This window comes from Pituophis catenifer, unplaced genomic scaffold (genome assembly GCF_029215685.1).
Source record: "Pituophis catenifer annectens isolate HBS135680 unplaced genomic scaffold, rPitCat1.0.hap2 SCAF_6, whole genome shotgun sequence".
Classification (NCBI taxonomy): Eukaryota; Metazoa; Chordata; class Lepidosauria; order Squamata; family Colubridae; genus Pituophis; species Pituophis catenifer.
Window position 1 is genome coordinate 51421697 of NW_027256886.1, and position 25585 is coordinate 51447281.

General features: G+C 38.8%; 1 protein-coding gene across 2 annotated transcripts in view; it reads left to right on the forward strand.

Annotated features, from left to right (window-relative positions):
* Positions 1-241: 241 nt before the first annotated feature.
* Positions 242-25585, forward strand: part of ATRNL1 (attractin like 1) — a 478418-nt gene continuing 453074 nt past the window's right edge. For both annotated transcript variants that reach the window (XM_070944958.1, XM_070944957.1), the window contains exon 1: positions 242-951. In XM_070944958.1, coding sequence (XP_070801059.1) covers positions 665-951 — 287 coding nt within the window. In that variant the 5' untranslated portion in view covers positions 242-664. The remainder of the gene's footprint in view (positions 952-25585) is intronic.

A 25585-nucleotide genomic window follows, 5' to 3' on the forward strand; every position in this document is an offset into this window, starting at 1 on the left:
GGAGGACGCTAAGGAACGGCGCTCTCCTTGCCTTGAAGGAACCAGAGCATCCCCCCCGACCGCCCTCCGCTGCTCTCCCGTTGCTGCTGCTGCTGCAAGAGTCGGGACTACAGGAGGCGGAGGAGAGGGGCTATTATTATTATTATTATTATTATTATTATTATTATTATTATTATTATTATTATTATTATTATTATTATTATTATTATTATTATTATTATTATTTTTGCGGCCGCGGGGAGAGCCGGACACGGGAAGCGGGGCCATGTGGTGAGAAGAAGCGCCGAGGGCAGGAGAGAAGCTTCTGCTCATGGAAAGTGGGGGGCAATGAGCCCCAAGGACGACGAAGAAGAGGAGGCGGGAAGCGGGTCGCCAGCGTTGTACCCGAAAAACCCGGCGGAGGTTGCTGTGTGAGAAGCGTTGGGGGAGAGGAAGCTTCTCGGTTTCCTGTTGTAACTACATTCGGGAGTCCCCAGCCAGCCCCTTCCTTATCTGCGCCCCGTTTCTTCAATCTGTTTAAAAGCGCCTTCTTTTGAGTGATGTGCGTGGGGCGGCTTTCCTCCTGCTTAAACCTGCCCGAGAAACTGGATTAATCAGCCTCTTCCTTGCTCCCCTGTCGCGGTTCGTCAGGCAGGCCGGTTGCGGATGTGCTTTGTGAGCAAAGATGCTGGATCTGTTGGGGAAAGTCCTGCGCAGAATAGAAGGCCCTCCTGTAATCCTGGGAACCTGGAGACCTTTTTCTTCTTCCTCCTGCTGCTTTGCTACCTTCATGGATATAAATAACTGGCTGCTCTTTTACGGGATCCTCTACCTGGTGCTGTATGCCCAAGTTTCCCACTCTAAGACTTGTGAAAGAACCTCGTGCTTTTCTGGTCGATGTGTCAATTCCAGCTGCCTCTGTGATCAAGGCTGGGTGGGGGATCAGTGCCAGCATTGCCAAGGCAGGTTCAAGTAAGTGATTTCTGTGCTATCTTTCCTTTCTAAGAGCTAATTGATAACAAAGCAGAAAATATCAGCCAGGACTGTCCAAATCACACTGCAGATTTTAAGAATGTAATAGAATTTTGGTCGTTGTTCCTGTCATCTTATAAGGTCATCTATTATTCTAAGTTAACCAAAGAAAGTTAACGAGAGTATTTGTTTAGAATAGTGCTTTTTAAATATTGAATAACATTTTAGACAACTTAGGTTTATTGCTGACTGGAAAACCCTTATAGACTTTTTGCAAAGAACCGAAAAAAAATCAATCTGTGATATATTGGTTTTGATGAAGTATATAGGGTAGGTTATAGAAACAGTCATGATGTAAATCTAGTATTCTACTTTTTGAATTGCTGAAACGATGGGAAGCCACTTATCTTTCTTTTCTGTTTTTCTACTTTTTTTCATTTTGCTCTTTAACTTTCTCTTTTATTTATTTTTATTTTTTCCTTCTTACTCTATTTTACACTATTTCTGTATTAATATTAACATTAATTAACCTTCCTTGTTTTAAAACTTTCAATAAAATTATATTTAAAAGTTATATTTAAAAATTAAATAACTCTCCGAAAAAGGTGCTATTAAGTGAGAAATGTCCCATAAAGACAGTGGTTTTGTTTATGATGTAATGATTTACTAAATATTGGCTGGTGTAATGAGCAATCTGAGAAATCTATTTCTTAAAACCGAATGGGTGATCCAACGGTTTAGCAAAGGAGGATTGACATCAAATATTGAGATCCCATGACTGTCTTGTGCATTTGTAGTAAATGATTTCTTCTTGACAAACTGGCGAGCAGTGATAGCCAGTTCAAAATATTTGGAGACATCAAGTTGAAGATTAGCCTAGGAATAAAGTTACCAAATAAAGCTTGAGAATGTAAATTGTCTCCAGTCCTTATGGTCTGGGTTTTAACATTATGCAAGTTAGTTTGTTGCTCCATGCTTTCTTATTTAGTGATTTGTAAAAGGAGGTATACTTATTATTGGACACTGAAAAGAGGCCTAAAACTTAATAGAATGTGACACCCATCTGATATAGTGAAAACCTGTTTTCCTGATTTTTTTTCCCCTGAGGAAAACCAGAATTTTAGGTGACAGCTTTAATGTATATATAATTAAAACAAACATATGTTTTTAAGAAAAATCTTCAGTAGCACTTGGAACATCCAACTGTTGATTCTAATGTGATTCCTGAAAAAGATTACCTTATATGATTGTTAGATCTATATTTTCTACTTCTGGTACTTAGAGAATTTCCTGCCATAATATGTGTACAACTTAAAAGATAATGAAAATATCCTTGAACATATTAAATGCAGTTATCTAAAGCTCTTGATGGTATTTTCTTGATTATTTCCTATATTTGCCACATATAATATTGAAAGTGTCAGTATGAATATTAAATCAAGTTTACTTGTAGATAACAATCAAGATTTCCTCCTATCAAAATATTAGGATAATCTGACCATGTTCAATATTTAATTGTCCACTTGGGAAATAGCAAAAATGTTTCAAATAAGAAATTTTAGAGTATTAGCAAAAGAAAAAAAAATTGATGCTTGCGTATGTATTAAAAAGAGAGCATATGAACCACTTGCCCCTCTGAACCACTTGGAATACATTTGGAAACACTTTGCAACAACAAAAGGAAAAAATCTATTGAGATGAATAGTTTATTCAACAAAATGGTTATAGTTCTTCTCTCATCAATTCTAAATTTCTTAAGTTAACTTCATAGCACCTTGAAGTGACTTAATAAAGTATGGTTGATTTTTTTTCTTCCTGTGATAATATTGACGTCACCTGTTACTCATGTTTAACAAAATATTGATTGGTAAATGGATACAGATGATTTAGTCTATATTTAAGTTGCCATATATAATATTTATTTGCCACTTAAAAATGAGTTTTGATCTGAGAATAAATACAATTTCTTTTTTTATTTAAAGTTTTTTATTAATAATACAATTAAAAACATTGCATATGGTAAGACTTTTCCAGTTCAGACATTTCCGTCAAATTTTACCTTGTAACAAATACAGTTCTTTTTTGCTATTCAAGTATATACCATCTATCACAATTCAAACACTTAAATTCTTTCATCTGTGAAAGTTACATCAATACCAATTTCATTCCTATCTATTGCAGAAAAATAACCTAAAGATTTCTAAACTTTCAACTCATTAATAATTCCCATCCCAGCATTCCTCCTACTCTCCAATCAATAATACAATTTAAAATAAATACAATTTCAAGTGCAACTTGAAATCATTGCAGCATCTTGAGAAGCCTACTCTGAATTAAGTTACTTCCTTATTTCAGTTAAACACTCTGACTCATGATGTCAAACTCAACCCATTTTTTCCTGTCTAATTACACCCTTGATAAAAGTTGCAGGCTACTCTCTGAGGATAATTTTTTTGGAGGGGGGTGTTACCATATCATGGCATTTGGAGTTTTATATGAATGTTTCTATTTATAAAAACATCATTTTAATGTACATTTATTATAGAGCTTTGCTATTGTGACCGGTGCTTCTTAGTGTGCTGCTGTCTGAAATCAATCTAGTCTGAATAACATATTTGAACTTGACTGAATATCAAGGTTAATATATACTGTACTAAAATGACTCCATCCTGAACAGTTGATTTAACTTGAATGCACAATTTCTCTAAGAATGATAAATAACTTAGCTTAACTGTAGTATGGAAGCATAGAAATCACAGACAGATTTTGTGGAAGTGATGAGTTAGTATTATGACTAGACCAGCTTGTGAAGATTACTTCTGCTACCGTTACAAAGATTACCTCTATCTCATAGCTAGTACAACTTAACAAGGTTATCAGACTTCAGAGAGCCTTCTTGGAGATGGAATACAGGATGCTGCAATTTAGAAAATTTAAACTATGCTGTAGGTATAGAATATGAAAAACGATCTAATTAGGAAAATGTTTTGTTGTAAATGCATTAAACATAATGTCAGACCCACACATTGGTATTTTAAAGTGGATTTTAAAATGTCTTATTTTTTTATTTTTGAAAATATAAATATTGTGAACTTTTTGTTTTGATGGAGAGTACATACAGTTTAATAGAATTTCAAGTCATTTAATTTAAGCCTTGGATTTATTCTATGATTTATCAATGGATTTAATATGACAATCTCATATTTTCCATTCTCAGATATAAAGTGGTATGTAATTAGCTTAGATCATTGTGAAGTGAGTGATTGACATTAGCAAAGACTACTGGTATTGATACTCAATTTGATAATCAATCTGGGCAATTGGGTGTGTTAATTCTCATGTCAGGTTTTTTTTTAGTTGAAAAAAATAGCTTAGCAGACATATCAGCAATGATTGATCAATCTTGATAAGCATGTGTCAAAGATAATTGACTGATATCATGAAAATGTGTCATTTCCTCTACAGGGAATTTGTTAATAAATAAAATTATTCTTTGAAAAGTGCTCTGAGAGGGATGAATGTTAAGTGATAAAGAAGAAGCAGTTCGGGTTCAAAGTACTAAGAGTTTCCTCCATGATTTTTTTTTAAACAAATATCATTGTTTGGTTACATTTGGTTAAAAATGGTTACATTTTTAACCATTCCCTTTTACCTTGAAATGTCAAATGTAACTATAACAAAACTTAATGAAACTTTGGCTTGGAGTAAGGAAAAGAGAAAAGCTAAATTTTGAAATAGACTTATGAGACTAATATTAAAAATAAATATAAATCTTCTGGTAAATATGATGAAGGTTTGTGACTCTTTCCAATCAATTTTGATTTAGAAAACACAACCCCTTTCTATCAGTTCAAAATGCTAACTATATTTTATCTTATTAATCTTTTATGTCACTTATCTCCCCCGTAAGGTGACTCTTCGATATCCAAGGGATATAGAAATCTAGTCAATCAATCAATCAATCAATCAATCAATCAATCAATCAATCAGAATAGAGTTGGAAGGTACTTCTAGTCCAACTCCCTGCTCAAACAAGAGACCCTATACCATTTCAGACAGGTAGCTGTCTAGTCTCCTCTTAAAAACCTTCAGTGATGGAGCATCCACAACTTCTGGAGGCAAGCTGTTCGACTGCTTAATTGTTCTTACTGTTCTCCTTAATTCCAGGTTGCTTCTCTTTTTGATTAGTTTCCATCCCTTGTTTCTTGTCTGGCCTTCGGGTGCTTTGGAAAATAAGTTGACCCCCATTTTCTTTGTGGCAACCCCTCAAATACTGGAATACTGTTATCATGTCCTCCCTAGTCCTTCTTTTCTCTAGACTAGCTATATCCAAATCCTGCAACAGTTCTTCATATGTTTTAGTCTCCAGGCCTTTAATGATCTTAGTTGCTATTCTTTGCTCTTTTTCCAAATAATCAACATATTTTTTGTAATGTGGTGAGGAAAACCGGATATAGTATTCCAGGTGTGGTCTGGAATACTACATCTAGTTTTGGTAACCAACAGTCAGAATCGGACAACACTAATAGTCAGACTCCTGTTAGGCAGTTCCTGCTTCCCCTATTGCTGTGTTTCCCATCCTGCACCAAGCAGTTTCCCAAGGGAGTATCAACTGATCAACTGTTTACTTATTTCAAATTTGCTTCTTAAACTGCCCAAGGATCCATGTGGCTTGCCACTCTCAACTACTTTGCCAGGATAAAATATTCAAAGTATTAATAAAGATGCAATTTTTTTTTTGGAAAATCACTTAATATGTCTTGGCTGTGTGCTTAGGATCATTGTCATGTTGGAAAGTGAACCTTCAGCCCAGTCTGAAGTCCTTAGCACTGTGGAACAGGTTTTCATTGAGGATATCCCTGTACTTTGCTACATTCAGTTTTCCCTCAACCCTGACCAGTCTCCCAATCCCTGCTGCTGAAAAACACCCCCACAGTATGATGCTGCCACCACCACCATGCTTCATTGGGCAGGAGGTGAGCGGTGTCTAGTTTCTTCCAGATATAACATTTAGAATTTAATTTTTTTAAAATTTTTATTTATTTTTACATGCCGCCCTTTTCCAGAGACTCAGGGTGGCTTACAATGTGTTAAGCAATAGCCTTCATGCTTTTGTATATTTTATACAAAGTCAGCTTATTGCCACCACAAACCGGGTCTTCATTTTACCCACCTTAGAAAGGATGGAAGGCTGAGTCGACCTTGGCCAAAGAGTTCAATATTGGTGGCATCAGACCAGAGAATCTTATTCCTCACAGTCTGAGAATCCTTTAGGTGCTTTTTTGCAAACTCCAAGCGGGCTTTCATGTGTTTTGTACTAAGAAGAGGCTTCTGTCTAGCTACTCTGCTAAAGCCCAGATCGATGGAGGGGTGCAGTATGGTTGTTCTGGAATCCCATCTCCACACAGGATCTCTGGAGCTTAATCATAGTGACAATTGGGTTCTTGGTCACCTCTCTTACTAAGGACCTTCTCCCCCAATTGCTCAGTTTGGCCAGGTTGGAGTCCTGGTTGTGCCAAACTTCTTTCATTTGAGAATTAGGGAGACCATTGTGCTCTTAGGAAACTTCAGTGCAGTATTGTAATCCTGTCTCTGACCTCTGCAGTCAGTTCCTTTCGCCTCATAGTTTTTGCTCTAGTATAGTATGCATTGTTAGAGAGGTATGTGTATTTCCAAATCATATACAATCAATTTAATTTACCACAGGTTATCTCCAGTCAAGGTGTAGAAACATGCCACAACGATCAAGAAAAATGGGAGGTACCAGAGTTAAATTTCAAGTGTTGTTGCAAAGGGTCTAAATACATATGCTAATGTGATATTTCAGTATTTTTTAATAAATTTACAGACATTTGTGCCACCCTAGGGCCCCCAGAACTGCAAGTAACTGCATTCTGCAGCAGTTTCCAAATACTCTTCAATGGCAGCCCCATGTACAGCGTATTGTAGATATCCAACTGAGAGATGATTATGGCAAGAGTGACTATGGCAGGCCTTATGACTCAGGTAAGTGAGTTCCAAGAGAACCCCCAGAGTTGCACACTGGGTCTGTCTGGGATACTGCATCCCATCCAGAACTAAAGATGCTAAACAACTGGCTCCTGAGGTTCCTTGCACACACAATCATTCCATCTTACCAGAGTTCAGCTGAGGCCTGTTGTCCCCCTTCTAGCCTCCAGGCATTGAGAAGAGTAGCCAGAGCATCACTTGGATCAGATAGAGATGTAAACCTGTGTTCATCAGCATATTCATGATTCTCAATATTATTATTGCTATTAGATCCACAAGATGTAATTGCAATTGCAAGTCCCCAATGGTATTGAGAAGTCTTTGATATAAAAATAATACCCTGTTTCCCTGAAAATAAGACCTACTTAAGAGCCTGCGCAGTCGCCCGGCCGCCCATTCTGTCTGATTACTCACAGTGCCACAGCCACAGGGAGAGGTGGGGTGGTGGTGTAGCTGCCGCATACATCCCACACTGGCTTACCTGAGGGCCCCCACAGCCAGGCCATCCACGCCCCAACGTCTGACATGTGCAGCAGGAGCAGAAGTGGCTGCTGTACCACTTCTGCTTGCTCATGGCCGCAATGGAGCAGGAGGCCAAGTGGTGTGTTGGTGCAATGGCCACAAGGTAATGCAGGTGTTGGGCATGGGTGGCCTGGCTGTGGAGGCCCTGAGGTAAGCCAGTGTGGGGCGCATGGGGCAGCTTCACACCATCCCCTGTCTCACGGTGACAGCACTGGTGCACTGCACGGCTTCCTGCCACCATGAACAAGCAGAAGAAGTGGACCTCCTGTACATGGGGAAAAAAAACAAGATACCTCCAAAATAAGCCCTAGTGCTTATTAGAGCTGGTCTTATTTTCTGGAAAATACTGGTACATGTCAGCTATGTCCAGTAATCACAATTAATCTATTAATCTATTCTGTAGGAGATTGCAATTCTGTTTTTAGTGTCCCTCGAGTTGATGGGCACAATTATATTTTGTAAATACTTAAAAAATAAGATTGGCAAAAAATACTCTTTATTTTTTATGAACTGTCCATATTAAATGTCTCCAACTCTAAATATTTTGAAATAGGACAAAAATCACTTCTTTATCCACAGTCTGCATGTGATGTGTGTTTATATCATATTCTTTTTTTTGTTAAGGTGCAAAGTCCCATAAATTTCTCTATAGAAGTCCAGCCCTAATGTTATTCAGCACCTTTCCTAGAAGCACGACACAGTTTGTAGGTTGTGCTGTGCCTTTGGCAGTTTTATTTTTTATTGCTTCCCTAATGATTCCTAGCAAGGGATTTACTTTGTTCATAGCCGTTGCACAGTGGGTTACATTGTCAAGTGGCGAATACATGCTCAACCTGGAGAGTATCCCAGTGGCTGATGGAGTCAATTTTCTTTCATCGAGTTTCTCTTTTCATAGCAGTCATACTGGGACCATGTTCCATTGAACTATATATTCCCATCCAGAGATCCTGTTTTGTTGGCTTATTCATGTGAACTTTTTAAAAGTATGCACATCATTTTACATCGGGAACTAACTGAATTTGCCATTTTAATGTTCTTGTCTCAGAGAGATTCTTTCAGACATCTTTAATATCCAATTTCTTTAAATTGGATATTGAATTAGCAAAACAATGTCAAATTATTGGCAAAAATTTAGCCACTCATGATTTATTATAATAATAATAACTTTATTGTCATATACAGTATACCCATACAACGAAATTCACTTAACACCCAAAGACCAGGTCCAACACACATAACAATCCCCAAACACACTCTTACCCACCACAAATTCCCCACTCCTAAACTATCCAAATATCCACATAACAGACCAAGTAATGCTATCCAACAGCTCACTGATGGTGGCCCTTTAGTTCATTGTTGAGTGCAATTATAGCTCTGGGATAAAAACTATAATTAGATAAAAATTATAATTAGGTTAAGACTAAGCATATTAAAATGAAGTACATCCAAAAATGATACAGGAATTTACTCTTTATATATTGTAACTTCTTTGCCAAGATTCAAGTTTATTCTTATTCTCTGATTGTCTCCAATTTGATCTGTACATTTGATCTCTGTTAATAAATGAATTGAGGTGATTCATTTTGATATTTTAAATCAAAACATAATCAATAGAAGTGCATCTGATTTAATAATTGGCTTTGACTTTCTGATTCAGTTAAAATGATTTGATCAAATCAGATTTACAAAGCCTTACTCCCGGAATTATTTTTTTTAAATTTACGTCATAAAATTTATTCCAAGAAATGTGCTCTTATCTTATTTGCTAAGACTTCATTTTTCTCAGAAAACCTTGAATAAGTTCTTTTTTGGTTTTTTGATTATGTATATCAAATCATTTTTTTACTTCTAATAACCATATAGATCGATCTTCATGATGATTTAGCCCTAACTTTTTTTTAAGTTTCTCAACAGTGCACTCTTATCACTGTAATTGAGTCCACCCACTTTGCTGCTAATCTTCCTCCTCTTCTCTTTCCTTTCACCTTTCCAAACGTTAAAGCTTGTTCCAGAGAGCTTTTTCTTTCCATTACATTTCCCCCTTCCTTTACATTGCTTTTTATCTATGCTGTACTCTTTGCTAGTGCAAATTGTAATTAATATTGCTGAAATTTTGAGTAATTTATCCTTGTTGCAAATTACCGAAAGGAAAAAAAAAACAGGAACAAAAATAACATCATCACAGCACCTGAACGGAATAAAAAACACTGGAGTTTAATGATATAAGTGTCATCTGAATTCTCTCACCAAAAAAAAAAAAAAGGATAGAAATTACAGATGAAAGAACCATTTGGAGAAAACTTTTATAACACAAGTTTAACTACCCTGTGTTTTACGTTTTATAAAATGAAATTATGAAAAATGCATTCAACTTAATTTATATTTTAAAGCGACTACAAGCATTTCAGATATTAGAGTACTTTTAGTTTAGTTTATATATAACAATCCTCTGAAGCTACATAACAGAAAGCTGATTGTTGGTCATATTTACTGTATGAAGTTTCTGGTCACGTTGTTATAGCTAATACAATGCTTAAGTGAGCTTAAAATTATTTAAGCAATGGTTCACTTTTAGTCACATGTAATTATGCGTGACAGTTTGCATCAAGATAGAGATACTACATTTGTATATTACTGCATGATGTAGTAATCTTACATGCAAGGCTTTGAAAGTTGGGCTTCTTTGGCTACAGTTTGCCTTGTAAAAAATCCTTTACCTTCTTAAAGCAAAGTTCGCATTCTTCAGCTCATTGACCCCTTTATGAAGTTTCAGATTGTTCATTAAACCCCAAATATTTATTATATGAAAATAATTTAATACTTTTTAATTTTTACTTTTATTTAATTTGTATACCGCCCTTCTCCCGAAGGACTCAGGGCAGTGAACAGCCAACAATAAAATACATACATACAAAATTTAAAAAACAGAACTAAAATCGAATTAAATAATTCGGCCCAGACAGATTAAAACCCCAATCAATTTAAAACAGATTGAAACTTTGAAAATTAAAAGATATTAAAAATATTAAAATATTAAAATTGTTTAAAAATTGTTTAAAAAGAAGGAGAAAGTTAGGCCAGGCCCGCCTGGTGAAATAAAAAGGTCTTTAGAGCGCAGCGGAAGGTGTGTAGATCCGGGATCCTCCGTATCTCCGGGGGGAGCTCGTTCCAGATAGTAGGTGCCCCCACAGAGAAGGGGAAATTCTACTTTAATACTGTGAATAATAATAATCATAATGACCTTTTGGATAATCCTTGGGATCAATACTAATCACTTTGGAGAACCCTTAAAATAATAGCTGTAGGAGAAACCGGAAGCGTCACGGCGAGACTGGCTGGAAATTAGCGGCCTCCGATGAGCCTGGCAAAAATCCAGCCAGGCAAACTGCTGTCGGGGGTCCTCAGACCGGAACTGTCTTGTAGGGACAGTGAAGAAAGAGAGGTGCCTCGGACGACCAAGAGGAACAGGCAAGTTCCTCGTCAGAGGCAGCTCTTCGATTCGGAGGCGGGAGCAGCAGCCATTAAAAAGTACATAAATCAACAATAACTGCATGGATGTGAGTTGAAAAATGTATGTTGAGCAGGCAGAATTATTGGGCTACAGTATATTTGCCTGATTGGTCATTTGTCTTCAGAGGAAAGTGTGGAAAATAGATAATTTTACATTGCCACATCCTTCTCAAAATCTAGGAATGGCAGCCAAAATAACAATAGTATTAAAAGAGCTTAATAAGATTGATAAATGGTTAAGACTATCGTTATGCAAATAATATTTGTTAAATTGTCCAGTAATTTTTATCTTTAAATACAATATTCATTTAACTGCCATTTAAAATTAAAAATAGCCTATCAGATTTATTCAATCTTATGGTTTTATTCTACAATAAAAAGAGAGAAAATGATAAACTCCACAAAAACATTAAAATCTTTATCTCTTGTGAATGACTTGTTAAAATTTTGACCTAATTCTGAGGAAGCATAGTGTGACCTAATTTTTTTTCTCACTTTAAGCCTCAGTTACTGTATGTGTCTGGTATGCTTAGCTTGAATTGTGATTTTTTGGGTTATAGGAAACAAACAGCAGCAATTTAAATGTTCTGAAATGAATTATCTATAGAATATATCTATATAACTTAGGTTAATATAAAATGTTAGGGTATTACTGCATGACCAGTTCAGCTTAAACCACCAACTTAATAAATTCTGTTTAATTTTATTCACATGTTTAATATTATGTCTGTGATGGTTTAGAATCCATATTTGTAAATTGAAGTAGTTTAAATATTACAGGAAAATTATATTATGATTTTCATATAATTTCTGTCCACTTCCTTTAGTTTTTTTAGTCTTCAAGAACTGTGAAATGTCCATATTACCTCTATGATAAATATAATTCTAATCATAAAAACGATTCAAATTCCATGTCACCTGTAATCTTTGAAGTTCTGTACTTTTGTTAAATCAGAAGAACAAAGATGCTCTTTCACTAATTATATACTTTAAGTTAAAGTGGAGCACCTACATTAATTGTATGGTGTTTATGACTCTGAGAGTTTTATGAATGTATTTTTCATAGAGAATGTCTAGAAAAGAGATAGACAAGTGAACTTAACTTATATGAATAGAAATGCGCAATTTAATGTGTTTTGCAGTCTGTCTCAGTCATTTCAGCATTTGGAACAGACATGCATCCTTTCTTTTTGTATGTCTTTTTAAATGTCTACCATATGGACGATATAAAACACGTATGAAGATTTCAGAATTGAGAACCATAACATGATTTGCTTGGCCTGTTGCATGATATGGACCAAACACAGGTTAAAAGTTTTAAAATTTGGCTTGTTAGGTAACTGTAGTTGACACAATATCCCATCATTATGTAAATTTATCTGTTTTAAATCTTTAAATATTTCTTAAAATAGCTAAGCAGAACATTTATAACTCAAAACATTTTCTTTCAGAAACTGCATGGTGCAAATAATGGCAATAATATATATAAATATTAAAACATTGCCAGTTGGCCAAACTCCTACAAAACATAAGATCTGTACTGTTTCTGAGGCTAAGATGTGGCAAATTGTAGCCAGTTCTTTAAAAATTACATTCTAATTATGTATAATTTATCCTTTAATTTTTAATTTAATTTATTGAATTTGTAATAGTCACCCACTTTATTAGGCTTTAGCTAGTTAACAAAATTCAGAAACAATAAAAATAATTAAATGAACATAAGCACACATAAACAAGCAACCCAGATTAAAATAACTAAAATAAAATGTACAAATACAACAGGGCTCCACAAACACAACAATAAACAAATAAGCTCCATGCCGGTAAAACAAAGCACGTTTTTAAGAAATCTCCGTAACTTCACAGTCACTTGTATCTCTAGGGATACTCTATGATGGATAACTTCCTTGGTCGCACAACATATTTAACAGAGAGATACTACAATGCACCCACTTTGTGAAAATATGTTAGATAGAGAGAGACCATTGGAGATATGTTCTATTTAAAGGTGATGACAAGTACCTTGAGTTTACCTAGAGGCCAACTGGCAACAAGTGCAGCTTATGTAACAGCGATGACACATGGACCCATTGCTGCTCTAGACACAGCATTTTCTACCAGCTGCAGCTTCCTTCACTGCCTCCTTCAAGACCAACAGTATCATCCCATCCCTCAAAAAGGATGACATTGTTCCTTGGACCTATCTCTGAATCATCTCGTGGCTGTGTTAACAACCAAAGAAGATCAGGAGATAATAGAAAAGAGATTGGAGAATCCTGTCAATGTCCTTAGGACTCACAGAATCAGTTTAGATAACCTCACAAAACCTGTCCCAGACTCCTCACTTGGACCTGCCCAGTCAGTTTAACTTTGAGTGAACTGGAAGTAGTTACAGAAGGCAAAATAAAATCTTGTTAGCCATCAGTTGTTAGGCTGATGATATATATATACACACACACACACACAAGTATTTAAGCCTTAGTACATTAGATACAATATTTGAGGGTATTACATTTGTAGTTACTAAGCTATGAGTGGTTTTGTCATATATAAATTTGGAACACATTTTTCTACGCATCCTATTCTATCTTGGGTAACATAGTTTCAAACACAAACCTTATGACAGGAAAATATTCATACAATAAGCATATGATAATTAAACAGAGACATGATGTGAATAAAACCAGTGTGTTTCGGATTGCTTTGACCATTTCCATTTTAAGAAGGTTAAATATTAAGAATACATTGGATAAGATACATTGCCAAGTTATATAAAAGGTGAACTATTTTGGGAAAATACATTTTATTGATTGATCAAAGCTTCTCCCCACAGACTTTATTCACAGCTCTGTATTGCTTTAAATTGGAACTGGTGCACTTTCTGCTTTGCTAGAAGAAAAAACTTGTTAGAGAGTGAACTGGAAAGAAAACAGATTTTGTAGAAGAAAGGCTCCCATGCTGATCTCTTCCCATGTAGTGCTGCTTTTGTCTTTTTCTATAAAAATCTGTAGGATTTTTCACTGTTTCAGACAAAGAAGACTTTATATTGTTGGAGTGGACTGATGCCTACATCATATTTAGAAATAGATGCCTGATGTCTGTATGTGCAACAAGATTAGAAACTACAAAGGACTGTACATTTTAGTTAGCATTGGTTTAATTTATTGCTTAAAGCATTGTAAGCCGCCCTGAGTCTCCGGAGAAGGGCGGCATATAAATCAAATTAAAAAAAAAAAAATTGTGTCTCATGTAAAAAATAAAACCAAATTCCCTTCCCTTGCATTGAGGAATAGCATTCTATGATAGTTCACTAACTGCAAGAAAAAAATCCTTTGACATGTGAACAGATTAAATAATATGACTTTATAGTTGTTTCTGAGGTCCACTCTTTACTGCCTCAAGCTACAATTTCTGTTGACAGGAAAAGGAAATGCTTATCTAAAAAGGAAATGCAATAACTAGTCATAGTAGGGAAGATAGAAAGGCATTTAGACCAGTATGCAAACTGAAATTTAGCATATGTAGTTGTAGTAAAGGCACCTTCTTCATTAAAAACTTTGCCTGCTTTAACAACACTGACACGTATTTTGCTAATAGCCTTCAATGATTAATTTGTGTTACTTGCTATGGAAGAATAACAAGAATAGAATAATAGTCTAGCAGCATTTTTAACGAACTACTAAAGAATCACTTGTTACCAAGAGAATGAATATACATACAATTTTTACTGAAAGTGTTTACATATATAAAAGTTAAATATAAAGAAAGAAAATAAATACTGTAAAAGATAAAGAAAAAAATAGGATTAAAAACAAGGCAAAGAAAAAAGAAAACCAAAGAAAAAGGAATCATAAAAAGAAAAATCAACTGCCAATCTTCTTTTCAATAGTCATAATTAAACTTATTATGCCTCCTCCCTCTTTAATACTACAAAAATCCCTACAATCCCTTTTTAAATCCTTTTTCAGTCATCAAATCCATATATCATTACTTCACTTTTCCCCATATTCGGCAAAAAAAATCCATAAAAGGTTTTAAGTGTTTCATAAAAGTACTTGTTTTATCTCTGATCAAAGGTCAGTTTTGCCATTTCTGCCATTTCTGCCATTTTCACAGTTCATTCTTCCATTGTGGTTGTGGGAATTTTAGCATTCTTCCATTGCTGTGCATGTAATATTACCGCAGTCACCATATATAAAATTTCTTCCATGAGACTTTTCTAATCCATATGTCCCAATTTAAAAAAATGTAGTTTTTTTCCTTCAATGTTAATCTTTAAAAATTTTGTATCTTTGAATGAATTTTTATCTCAATATTAATCTTTTTCACAAGTCTATTACTATGCATGGTAAAAATGTCTCTTCCTGCTTTTCACATTTTCAGCATTTAAGTACCTTTATGCTTCTTTGATAATTACACTTGAGTCATATGCCAATGGAATGTCATTTTATAAAAAATCTCACTTAAATTTAACATGAATTTCACTCCATTTAACCCCACTTAACCCCGTTGTCTTCCATTTATCCATCTGTATAACATAACTAAATGGCTCATTTTTTCATGTAATCCTTAATTTGTTTCTCTTCGATTTAGAATTTCAACAAAAGTTTACACATTTTTGCAATAACATGTTCATTTGTACATAATTCAATTTTAAATTCTGTCTTAAGTTGTTTAATTCCAGTTATCTTTTTTTGTCAGAATTAAATTTTCTCTTTATTGTTCTCTTGATCTTAAGTTCTCAGTTTTGGGGGCTTCTGACTTTTTCTGGGGAAAATAACAAGCAGAGTTTAGTTCTCAATTTATTCTGAAACTCTTATAGTGGCGTTGTTCAAATCAATACAGAATTGTTCAGCTACTGCCCATTCCTGGGGTCTGTATTCAGCATTCAATATATGTGTTCTGTTTTGCTACAAAAGCTGAGTTTTAAATGTTAAAAATACTTAACACATATTATAGTTATACTACTACTTTGCCTGCTACACTTGTTAAAAATGCTCATCATAGAATAGAATAGAATGGTCGTTGCTTACCTGAACGACCCTTTTATACTCGACGTTCAGACACTCCTCAGTCTGGGTTATGATCACTCCTATTTGCACAGCTGAGTGTCAATCAAATCCCTCTGGAGCTGCATCCTCCTCACTTCCTGCTTCCTCCTCAGACTTTTCACGAAGACAACTTGGCTCAATAGCAGCAGGATCGACCATTAGAAACTCCATCAGGTAGACACACAGGAAGCAGACAGCTACAGAGGGAGAAAAAGCAGACCTCCACCAAAGCCAGGCACGGCCAAGAAGGGAGGGACGGAGTGTCTGAACGTCGAGTATAAAAGGGTCGTTCAGGTAAGCAACGACCATTTTCCTACTCGCCGTTCAGACACTCCTCAGTCTGGGATATACCCAAGTTAGAAAAGAAAAGGGAGGGAATTAAGCCGTAGACTGGCCTTGTGGAGAGATTACAGCCTGTAATACCCTTCTGCCAAAGGCAGCATCTGCAGAAGCAAACTTATCCAGCCTATAGTGACTTACAAAGGATGAAAGGGAAGACCATGTGGCCGCCCGGCAAATGTCATCTACCGAAGCCTGGGTAGCCCAAGCCGCAGAGGTTGCGGCGCTACGGGTAGAATGGGGCAATATACCACCCGGGACAGGGGCCTCTCTTAAGTCATATGCCTTAGAAATACAGGCTTTGAGCCACCTTCCTACTGTGGTTGAAGAAACCTTCTGACCCAGGGAAGAGGGAAGGAAGGACACCAACAGAGCCTCAGTCTTTCGAAAAGCGGCAGTCCTTTTAAGATATCTTCTCAATGCTCGTCTCACATCTAGAGTATGCCACCGCTTCTCAGCAGGATGACGCGGGTTCGGGCAAAAGTTAGGCAAGACGAGTTCTTGGGCTCGATGAAAACGAGTATTCACTTTGGGAACAAAAGCCGGGTCGAGGCGTAGAACAACCCGGTCAGGATAGAAGATGCAGAGATCACTTCTCATGGACAAGGCAGCAATTTCGGATACTCTGCGCGCCGAAGTTATTGCTAACAAAAAGGCCATCTTTAAAGACAAGTAGCGTAGACTGGACGAAGCGATGGGTTCGAACGGTGGACCCGTCAAGGCCTGCAACACCAAGGTAAGGTCCCAAGTGGGGTAGCGATGAATCGGTGGAGGCCGCAAGTTTGAGACCCCTTGGAGGAAGGAACGGATCCTGGGGTCCTGAGACAAAGAAACACGAGATTCTCCTGACAGGACAGTGGCAAGAGCCGCCACCTGTCGGCGTAGAGTCGCGGGGGCCAAGCCCTTGGAGAAACCCGCATGCAGAAAACACAGAATGTCCGGAACAGAAGCAGTTGTGGGGTCTACGTGATGATCTCCGCACCATCTCGTGAAGGCAGTCCATGAGGCGTTATAAATACGAATCGTTGATGGCCTTCGAGCTGCCTGAATAATGGAGATAACATCGGCAGACAAATTGTCCTTAATGAGCTTTATGCGCTCAAATGCCACACAGCTAATCGAAGCCATTCTGGTTCCGGATGACGGATGGCTCCTTGAGTTAGTACTATCTTGTCGGGTGGAATCCTCCACGGTGGTTCGACTGATAAGTTCTTGAGGTCGGCGAACCACTCTCGACGGGGCCAATACGGTGCTACTAGTAGAAGGTTCGCCCATTCGTGAATGACCTTCCGCACTACCTTGGAGATGACAGGAAGGGGAGGGAAGGCATAAAGAAGGCCCCGGGGCCACTGACTCCGAAGAGCATCCAGCCCCTCCGCTGCTGGACATGGATAGTGGGAAAAGAATCTCGGCAATTGGGTGTTCTTTGCCGTCGCAAACAGGTCCACTAGGGGAAGGCCGAACCTCCTGGACAGGTCCTGGAACAAGGCGGGGTCCAACCTCTACTCGGCATGATCTATTTGGTCTCTGCTGAGCCAATCTGCTTCTCGATTGAGGGTCCCCGAGATGTGTTCGGCTTTTATCGACGAGAGGTGGAGCTCCGCCCATGACAGAAGACGCTCCGTCTCCTGCATCAGTGTCCAGGAGCGGGTCCCCCCTTGTTTGTTGATATGGGCCTTGGTGGCCACATTGTCCGTTAGAATCAGAAGGTCCTGGCAATATACAAGGCGTTTGAAGTGTATCAGGGCGAGACGGACCGCTCTGAGCTCTAGCCAATTTATATTGTGCAGCTTTTCCGCCGATGACCAGGCACCCTGGGCTAGCTGACGGTCGAGGTGAACCCCCCAGCCTCGCAGACTTGCGTCCGTGGTCAACACCATCCGAGCTGGTTCGAGAAAGGGAGAACCCTTGTTGAGGGCCGGAGACAGCCACCACCTCAGGGAAAGGCGAACTGGAGCTGGAACCTTTACCTTGAGAAGAGACTCCGCTCGACCTTGTCTCTGGTAAGGGAGCAGGAACCATTGGAGGCGACGAAGATGGAAACGCGCCCACGGAACAATGTCTATGCAAGATATCAACTTCCCCAGAAGCTGGGAGAGAGACAGTAAGGTCACAGTCCGGTGTAGTAAGACTTGAGATGTCAGTTCCCGAATGCTGGCTTGTCTGTCGGGAGATAGGGAGACCACACACAGTGTCGAATCTATTGTTGCTCCGAGATGTAGGATACTCGATGTGGGAACAAGATGGCTTTTGGCAAGATTCAAAGTGAACCCGTGGTTTTGAAGGGACTGAAGTACTAGCTCCCGGTCCTGGGTCGCCTGTTCGGGAGAAGACGACAGGATCAAAATGTCGTCGAGGTAGCATGCCAGACGAACAGGAACCTTTCTGAGCGACGCCGCTACTGCCGCTAGCAACTTTGTAAACGTCCTCGGAGCGGACGAGAGGCCGAAAGGCATCGCCCGATATTGAAAATGGTGGTCTCCAAACGCAAACCGGAGGAACTTCCTGTGCGACTGATGAAAAGGGACGTGCAGGTACGCTTCCTTTAGATCTACAGATTGCATCAGATCTCCCCGACGAATGCAGCCCAGCAGAGACTTGAGGGAATGCATTTTGAACCGACGGTACAAGATGTGTTGATTGAGACGTCGAAGGTTCAAAATACCTCTCCAATCGCCCGAGGATTTCGGTACCAGGAATAGTGTTGAATAAAAGCCGGTTTTGAGTTGATCCAATGGAACCTGTTCTATGGCCTGGATTTGCAACAGATGGTGAATTTCGAGTAACAGAAGAGATCGCTTCTCCGGCTAAAGTGGCCAAGGGCATTGAAGGTAAAAGTCCTGTGGCATGTTGGTGAATTCCAAACGTAACCCTTCGGTGACAGTTTGGACAATCCAGGCATCCGAGGTGGTAGATGGCCACAGGTGAGAGAAAGCCTGGAGCCTGCCCCCGATTGGGACCAGAGGCGGTGAGTCACTTACCGCGCCTGGAAAAACGGCCCGCCAACTGTCTGAAAGGTCGCCTGAAGTTGGATTGTCGGCGACCGCGGTCACGAAAGGGCGCCCTGTCCGAAGTTGACTGGTACTGGGACTGCGAAGATCTGTAGTAAGAGGCGCCCCCGGCGCCTTGGTCTTGTCGAAAAGGCTGTCGATTATAAGGAACATAGCGCCTGTCCTGACGTCGGAAAGACGTGGGTAACACCTTCTTCTTATCCCTATTCTCGACCAGCACAGAGTCCAGGGATGAGCCAAATAAGGCAGGGCCCTTGTAAGGGGCAGCAGTCAAGCGCCATTTGGACTTGGCGTCAGCTCTCCAGTTACGGAGCCACAAGAGACGTCTTGAAGATACGGTCGAAGCTAAGGCCCTGGAAGCGAACTTAGCTGCGTCTAAAGACGCGTCAGCCGAATATTCAGCAGCTGCGACCAGTTTGGCCAGGTCCTGCTGTAATCGTGCGTCCTCCGGGGGAAGCCTGTCCTTCAATTGACGCAACCACACCAGCGATGCCCGATTAAAGAATGATGAGGAGGTTGCAGCACGAATGGCCCAAGCCGCCGCTTGGTGTGTTTTGCAAAACCCCATTTCGGCTCGTTTGTCCTCAAACTTGAGACCATCCCCAGCCTCACCTACCAGGATGGAAGATGATGTAAGACTCGCCACCGGATCATCAATTGAAGGTAACTGCAGGAGGGCATCCAGCGCAGGGGCCGAGGCATAGAGCTTTCGATCAAATGAATTCGGACCCGACAACGAGGCGGGGCGGTCCCAAGGCTTTTGAACAACCTGGCAGAAAAGATCCGGACAGGGAACAAAGTCCTCATCAGGTTGAGGTAGATTGAACAAGTTACTGTTGGGGCCAGATGGAGTAGAAGAAGAGGAGCCCTGAAGAGGTGTGGAATCCATATTAGTGGCAGCTTTTGCCTTGCGTAGGAGAGAGCGAAACAAGGAAGGCTTAAATAGACCCGGAAAAGCCGGCTTGTCCTGAATCTCTTCTTCATCCTCTGACATCTCAAAATCTTCTAGGAAATCGTCCTCCCGGGCTGATTCAGGCACAAGGCTACAGGCAACAGATTGCTGCTGAAGTTGTGCACCAGGGGGATGCATGGAAAAGGCAGAAGTAGTGGGGCACGTAGGAGCAGAGAAGGCACCAGAGGCTTGCTGCAACCCCATTTGATACATATGGGACATGGCCTGGGTAAAAAAGGACTGAAAATCCACAGGCTGAGGGAACCCTGGGCCCGCTTCAGGGCGGAGGCCGGCTGCAGTGGGTGTAAAGGTAGCTTCAGGACCTGGCCTAGAAGCTTGAGAAAAATGGCTTGCAAAACTAGAGGAGCGGGACCTTACACTGGCCCTTGACTGATTAGTCGCAGGCATTGGAGCCTCCTGAGAGGTTGATGGGCCATCCTTCCTCAGACCACTGGCCAACAAATCTACATTATGAGAGGCCGAGGGCTCACAGGTCACCTCATGGCTCAAGCCTTCAGGAATTGGTCCTTGACCAGGGTCCTGGGCCCGTTGCCTAGCCTTATCAAACTGCTTTTCTAATGCTTTATGCCTCCTTTGGGCATCTTTATCTACTGTGGTAGATTTGGAGGACTTTGCCTGCCTGGAAGCCTTAGATTTCTTCCCCCTGAGCTGTTTAGGGGAAGGTACTGGGGAGGGGGAGGGACTCCTGTCCATATCAGAAGAAAGGGCACCTTCCTCCCTGTCATCCATGATCAATCACCCCAATGAATTATTAATTAATCAATGAATTAATTGTAAATAGAACTTATCAATTCTATATATATGGTTGTATATTGGTAATATAAATTGTAATATATATATCTATATGCACTTTTATAATTATTATTATTTTTTTTTTATATCTTTTAATTGCAATAAATGCAAGAAATATCCACAAGCACAACCAGTCTATCAAGATAACAAGGCAACAGCCCCTTCTTTTTTTTTTTTTTTTTAATTAAGAATGTAAATTAATTTAAGCAATATGTACTTCCCTGGAACTTTCAGGCACCCCTCTGCAGGCCGTTGTGAAATGCAGGAACAAGCAGGACAGCGTCCCCACCTGCCAGTAATCTAGCGACCCTGGAAACCAAAGCCCAGGTCGCTATGGCCACGGAGATCCAAAAGCGGTGCCGATGATGAGGGCCCAAAATGGCGGCCCGCGAGGGGAAATTCCAGAAGTCCTAAGCCAGGCGAAACACAGCGCCTGCGGCCGGACAGAAGCTGCAGCAAAAGAGCAGTCACAATTTTCAAAGGCAGCTGATGAGTATGCCAGCCGGCAGGGACTCAAGCCGCTCGATCAAATGGCCACTAAGGCAAACCGGAGCCTCGCAAGTGACTGGCAGCAAAATGGCAATGGCGGCAATGGCGGGAAAAACGTTAGAAATAAAGCGCCAGCCAAGCCAAGCCGCAAGCGGCGGCCGGAGCCCCGAACCGCCGCTACGCGCTTTAACCTTCTCCAAACGAAGGCAAACGAAGCGCAGTACTTTTAAACAGTAAATAAATAATATTTAGCCAATTCAGAAAGGAAATAACTAAATTAAGAACGAAATGCAATCAAGAGAACAGACACTCGATGCTATCGCAATGGCTGAGTGAAAAAGTCTGAGGAGGAAGCAGGAAGTGAGGAGGATGCAGCTCCAGAGGGATTTGATTGACACTCAGCTGTGCAAATAGGAGTGATCATAACCCAGACTGAGGAGTGTCTGAACGGCGAGTAGGAAAATAGAATAGAATAGAATAGAATAGAATAGAATAGAATAGAATAGAATAGAATAGAATAGAATAGAATAGAATGCACAACTAGTTCAGACATACTATTAACAGCTATTTAAAAAAAAACAAAACAGTTTTATTGTCCCCATTCCAGGATTTTCTGCCTGCTATGAAGAATGTGGGTGAAACATAAAAGGCTAGTATCTTAATGATTTGATAGTTTAAGCAATCATGTGGAAAGCCATCCTCAGCTTCTTTCTTAAAAGTAACATTTGTGTATCCTTTTAATATCACATAGTAGTATGGAAAAGGACAGTAAATTGCAATGTGTTTTGGAATAATTTTTCAGTAGTTCTAACTTGCTACAGATGAAAATAGATGGCACTAATTTGCCTTGTCCTCAGTTCAAAATATTCATTAAGCCACACGTTTGATAAAGTGTAAAACTCTGCTAGACATAAAAAATGCTTTAAGAATTAAATACTATAAATGGGAAAGTCAATGTGCATAAATGAATTCTTAATATCCATCTCAATCTTGTTTCTGAATGGTACACAGATTTAAAAGTATTGCTTGTGACAATCCTGCTAATAGCTAAGCTCAGTCTTAATAGTGTGATTTTAATGTGGCTCTCCATTCCTACCATTGAGACCTGAAGATATTGCTGCAGTATTGATCTTGTTAGAAACTTCCTCTGCTACATTATTTCCCCCCTTTTTAACAATAGAGCTTTTTTTGCCTGAATATTTAATGAACGTATTAACTTCATAGTTATTAACTTTAATTAGTTAATATCAAAAATGAGAAGAAAAATGAAAGGAAGGATTGTTTATATTTTGCTTTTTATAGCTAGCTAGTTATTTATTCAGAATATGAAACTGATACTGTTGATGACAGACTAAAGCAATAAATAATATATTGGTTTAAGTTTTATACATTTTATTTTAGCTATTATTTTTGCTACTTTGAAAAGGTAATCTTGCCTAAAGGAGAACTGCAACAACTATCTCTGTGATCATAAGAGCATGAACAGCTATCATTATATGGTTGACCAGTTGTTTGCAATTTTTCAATTATGAGGATGAATGTTGGAAATTTTTGAGATCTGTGAAGTACATTTACTGACTTCAGGTGAAATCAAAGTAAAAGATGAGATTTAATATTTTTTTTAATTTTAGAGATACAAGACATCTTTAGTCATGTTCCAGGACCACTTAAAAGTAAAATTCTTTATTCATTATTTAGATCCTGAACATTGATTAGTGGAGTATGCTTCAGTGGGCTAAAATGCACACATTATTTGGTGTGCTCAGTTTTCACAGTTCTAGCCATTGATTAGAAGACACAATATCTACAAATCCCTGGAAGAATAGTAAGAAAGAGGTCAACTAGCAACAAGATGGCCTCCGTTACAGTGGCAATGAGTTGGAAAACCTGAAAGACCAAGTTAGGGGCAGATTGTCATGACAAAATCCTATCTATGTGATTGCTAAAAGTTGATGGCACAATTAGTCAATCTGTTATGTGCATCAACATACCCTAAATTGTCTAGATGCAGTTTCTGGAAGTGGGTTAACTGTAAAAATGCCACTTCCAGAGCAAAGTATGTAAAGTTGTTGTTCTCTGCAGTTGGATAGTGAAAGACAGGCAGTGACCTATGGACATCTATTCTGAAAACACCATCGTTCACTGAAGTTGTCTGTGCTTGGTCAATGACAAATCAAGCATGTTTTCATTTTTTTAAAAACCCTTCTCATTTTATCAAGCCCCACCTACTTTTAGTGATTCGGTTCCAAAGGAACCATTCTCCTCATTTTTCTCCCCCAATTTTTTTTTTTGCCATCCATGGCTAGAGAAGTGAGATGGGAGAAGAAGAGTGGTGGTCCTGCCTTTCACCATGAGTAACAGTCAAAGCACAGTGAGAAGTAGAGCAGACTGCATGCTTGGCTCTACCAAGAAGAATGAGAAAAAGAAAAAAGAGACTCTCCTATTCATCCAAGAACTTCAGATGAGTAGATAATTCTTATATCATCCATTAACTTCATGTTGTGGGCATGAACATCCTCAATTCATCTCCAGCTGCCTAGAAGGCAGGGTCTACCTGAAGCTTCTTGCTGAATAAGCAATATTTTTTTCACTTCTGCCAGCAAAGCCATCTTTTAATATCATCTGCAGAATAATCTCAGGTGAGGATTGCCTGCTTCTATAGGCCATTTGAAGCAATTCATTTGCCTTTGAGCAGAAAAGTCCTGTCCATTTCTCTTGCTAATGTATGAATGGCAGGCTAGAAGAGGAGGAAATGTATATCTTTGGGACACCAGTTCTCCTACCACATAAAAGACCCAATTCACAGAAGGGTGAGGTTTTCTGTTGACAGCTGTATGATTTCTGTAATCTTCCACGTTTTTCCTGCCATTCATAGGTAACAGCCAAGGGGGGGGGAGAGGCGATTGGGTTTTTGATCTACAAACTACGTGGAACGACGCTGCTGTTTGTGAAGTGCTTGTCTACACCACAGCCATTTGTGCAATATTGCAGGCAAAGCAGCATCCCAATGTTGCAGTTGCTTATCACATACACTCCATAAAAGTGAACTGCTTCTCCACATGCAGCTTGGATCCAGCTGCAGTAGCAGTGCTATTTTCTTTTTGACAGCTTATAAAATTCAGTTTGCATACAGTCTGGAAGTGTGAAAAAAATGTGCTGCTCTGAAGAATCTTTGGAAAAATCTATTTCAGTTCAGTTGTTTCTTTATTTGAAAAATTACTGATAATCCTTTAGTTCAGGACATTAGGATTTATGTTACTCTAATGAATTTGATTTGCAATAGATTGCTTGAAGTATTGCTTGCATAGCATGTAATGGTTTTAAAACTATTGTCTTAAGCTCATTGGCTGCTACCTTAAGCAGCTTTTATAAATTTATAGTTAATAGATCTCTCAATGATTTATAACCATGTCTGAAAATTGCACTGACAAGTATCATACAATATGAAGGAATTCATAATACCATCTTCTGAGTTTTGAGGATGATTCATAATTATAAAATATAAAGCATCCATGGAATTAAAGTTAACTCTTTCTGAACTCCCTTGTAATTTTCTTAGAAACAGCAGAGAAGGAATTTGCCAAGGTTTTCTTATGAAATGTTTTACAAATTTCCTAAAGTTTATCGGGATTTTCTGGTAGCCTCTTATCCAAGTATAAACAACCTTCTTAACTTTTTTCAGTTCAGAAAGGCTACTGAGATTGTTACTACTTAGTTAGATTACAACTACTTATTAATTTATTTAAAACCACAAAGCACCAATATGAGGAGTTTACCACACTATTATATATACAACATTATTTATATGTGTGAATCAGCCTCCAGCATTTTTCTTCATTAATTATTATGCTGCATTAATCTATAATTAACTGTTGTTTGTAGTCAGTTTACACTGATAAAAACATCACTTTGCTGACACTTTTTGTTTATAGAGC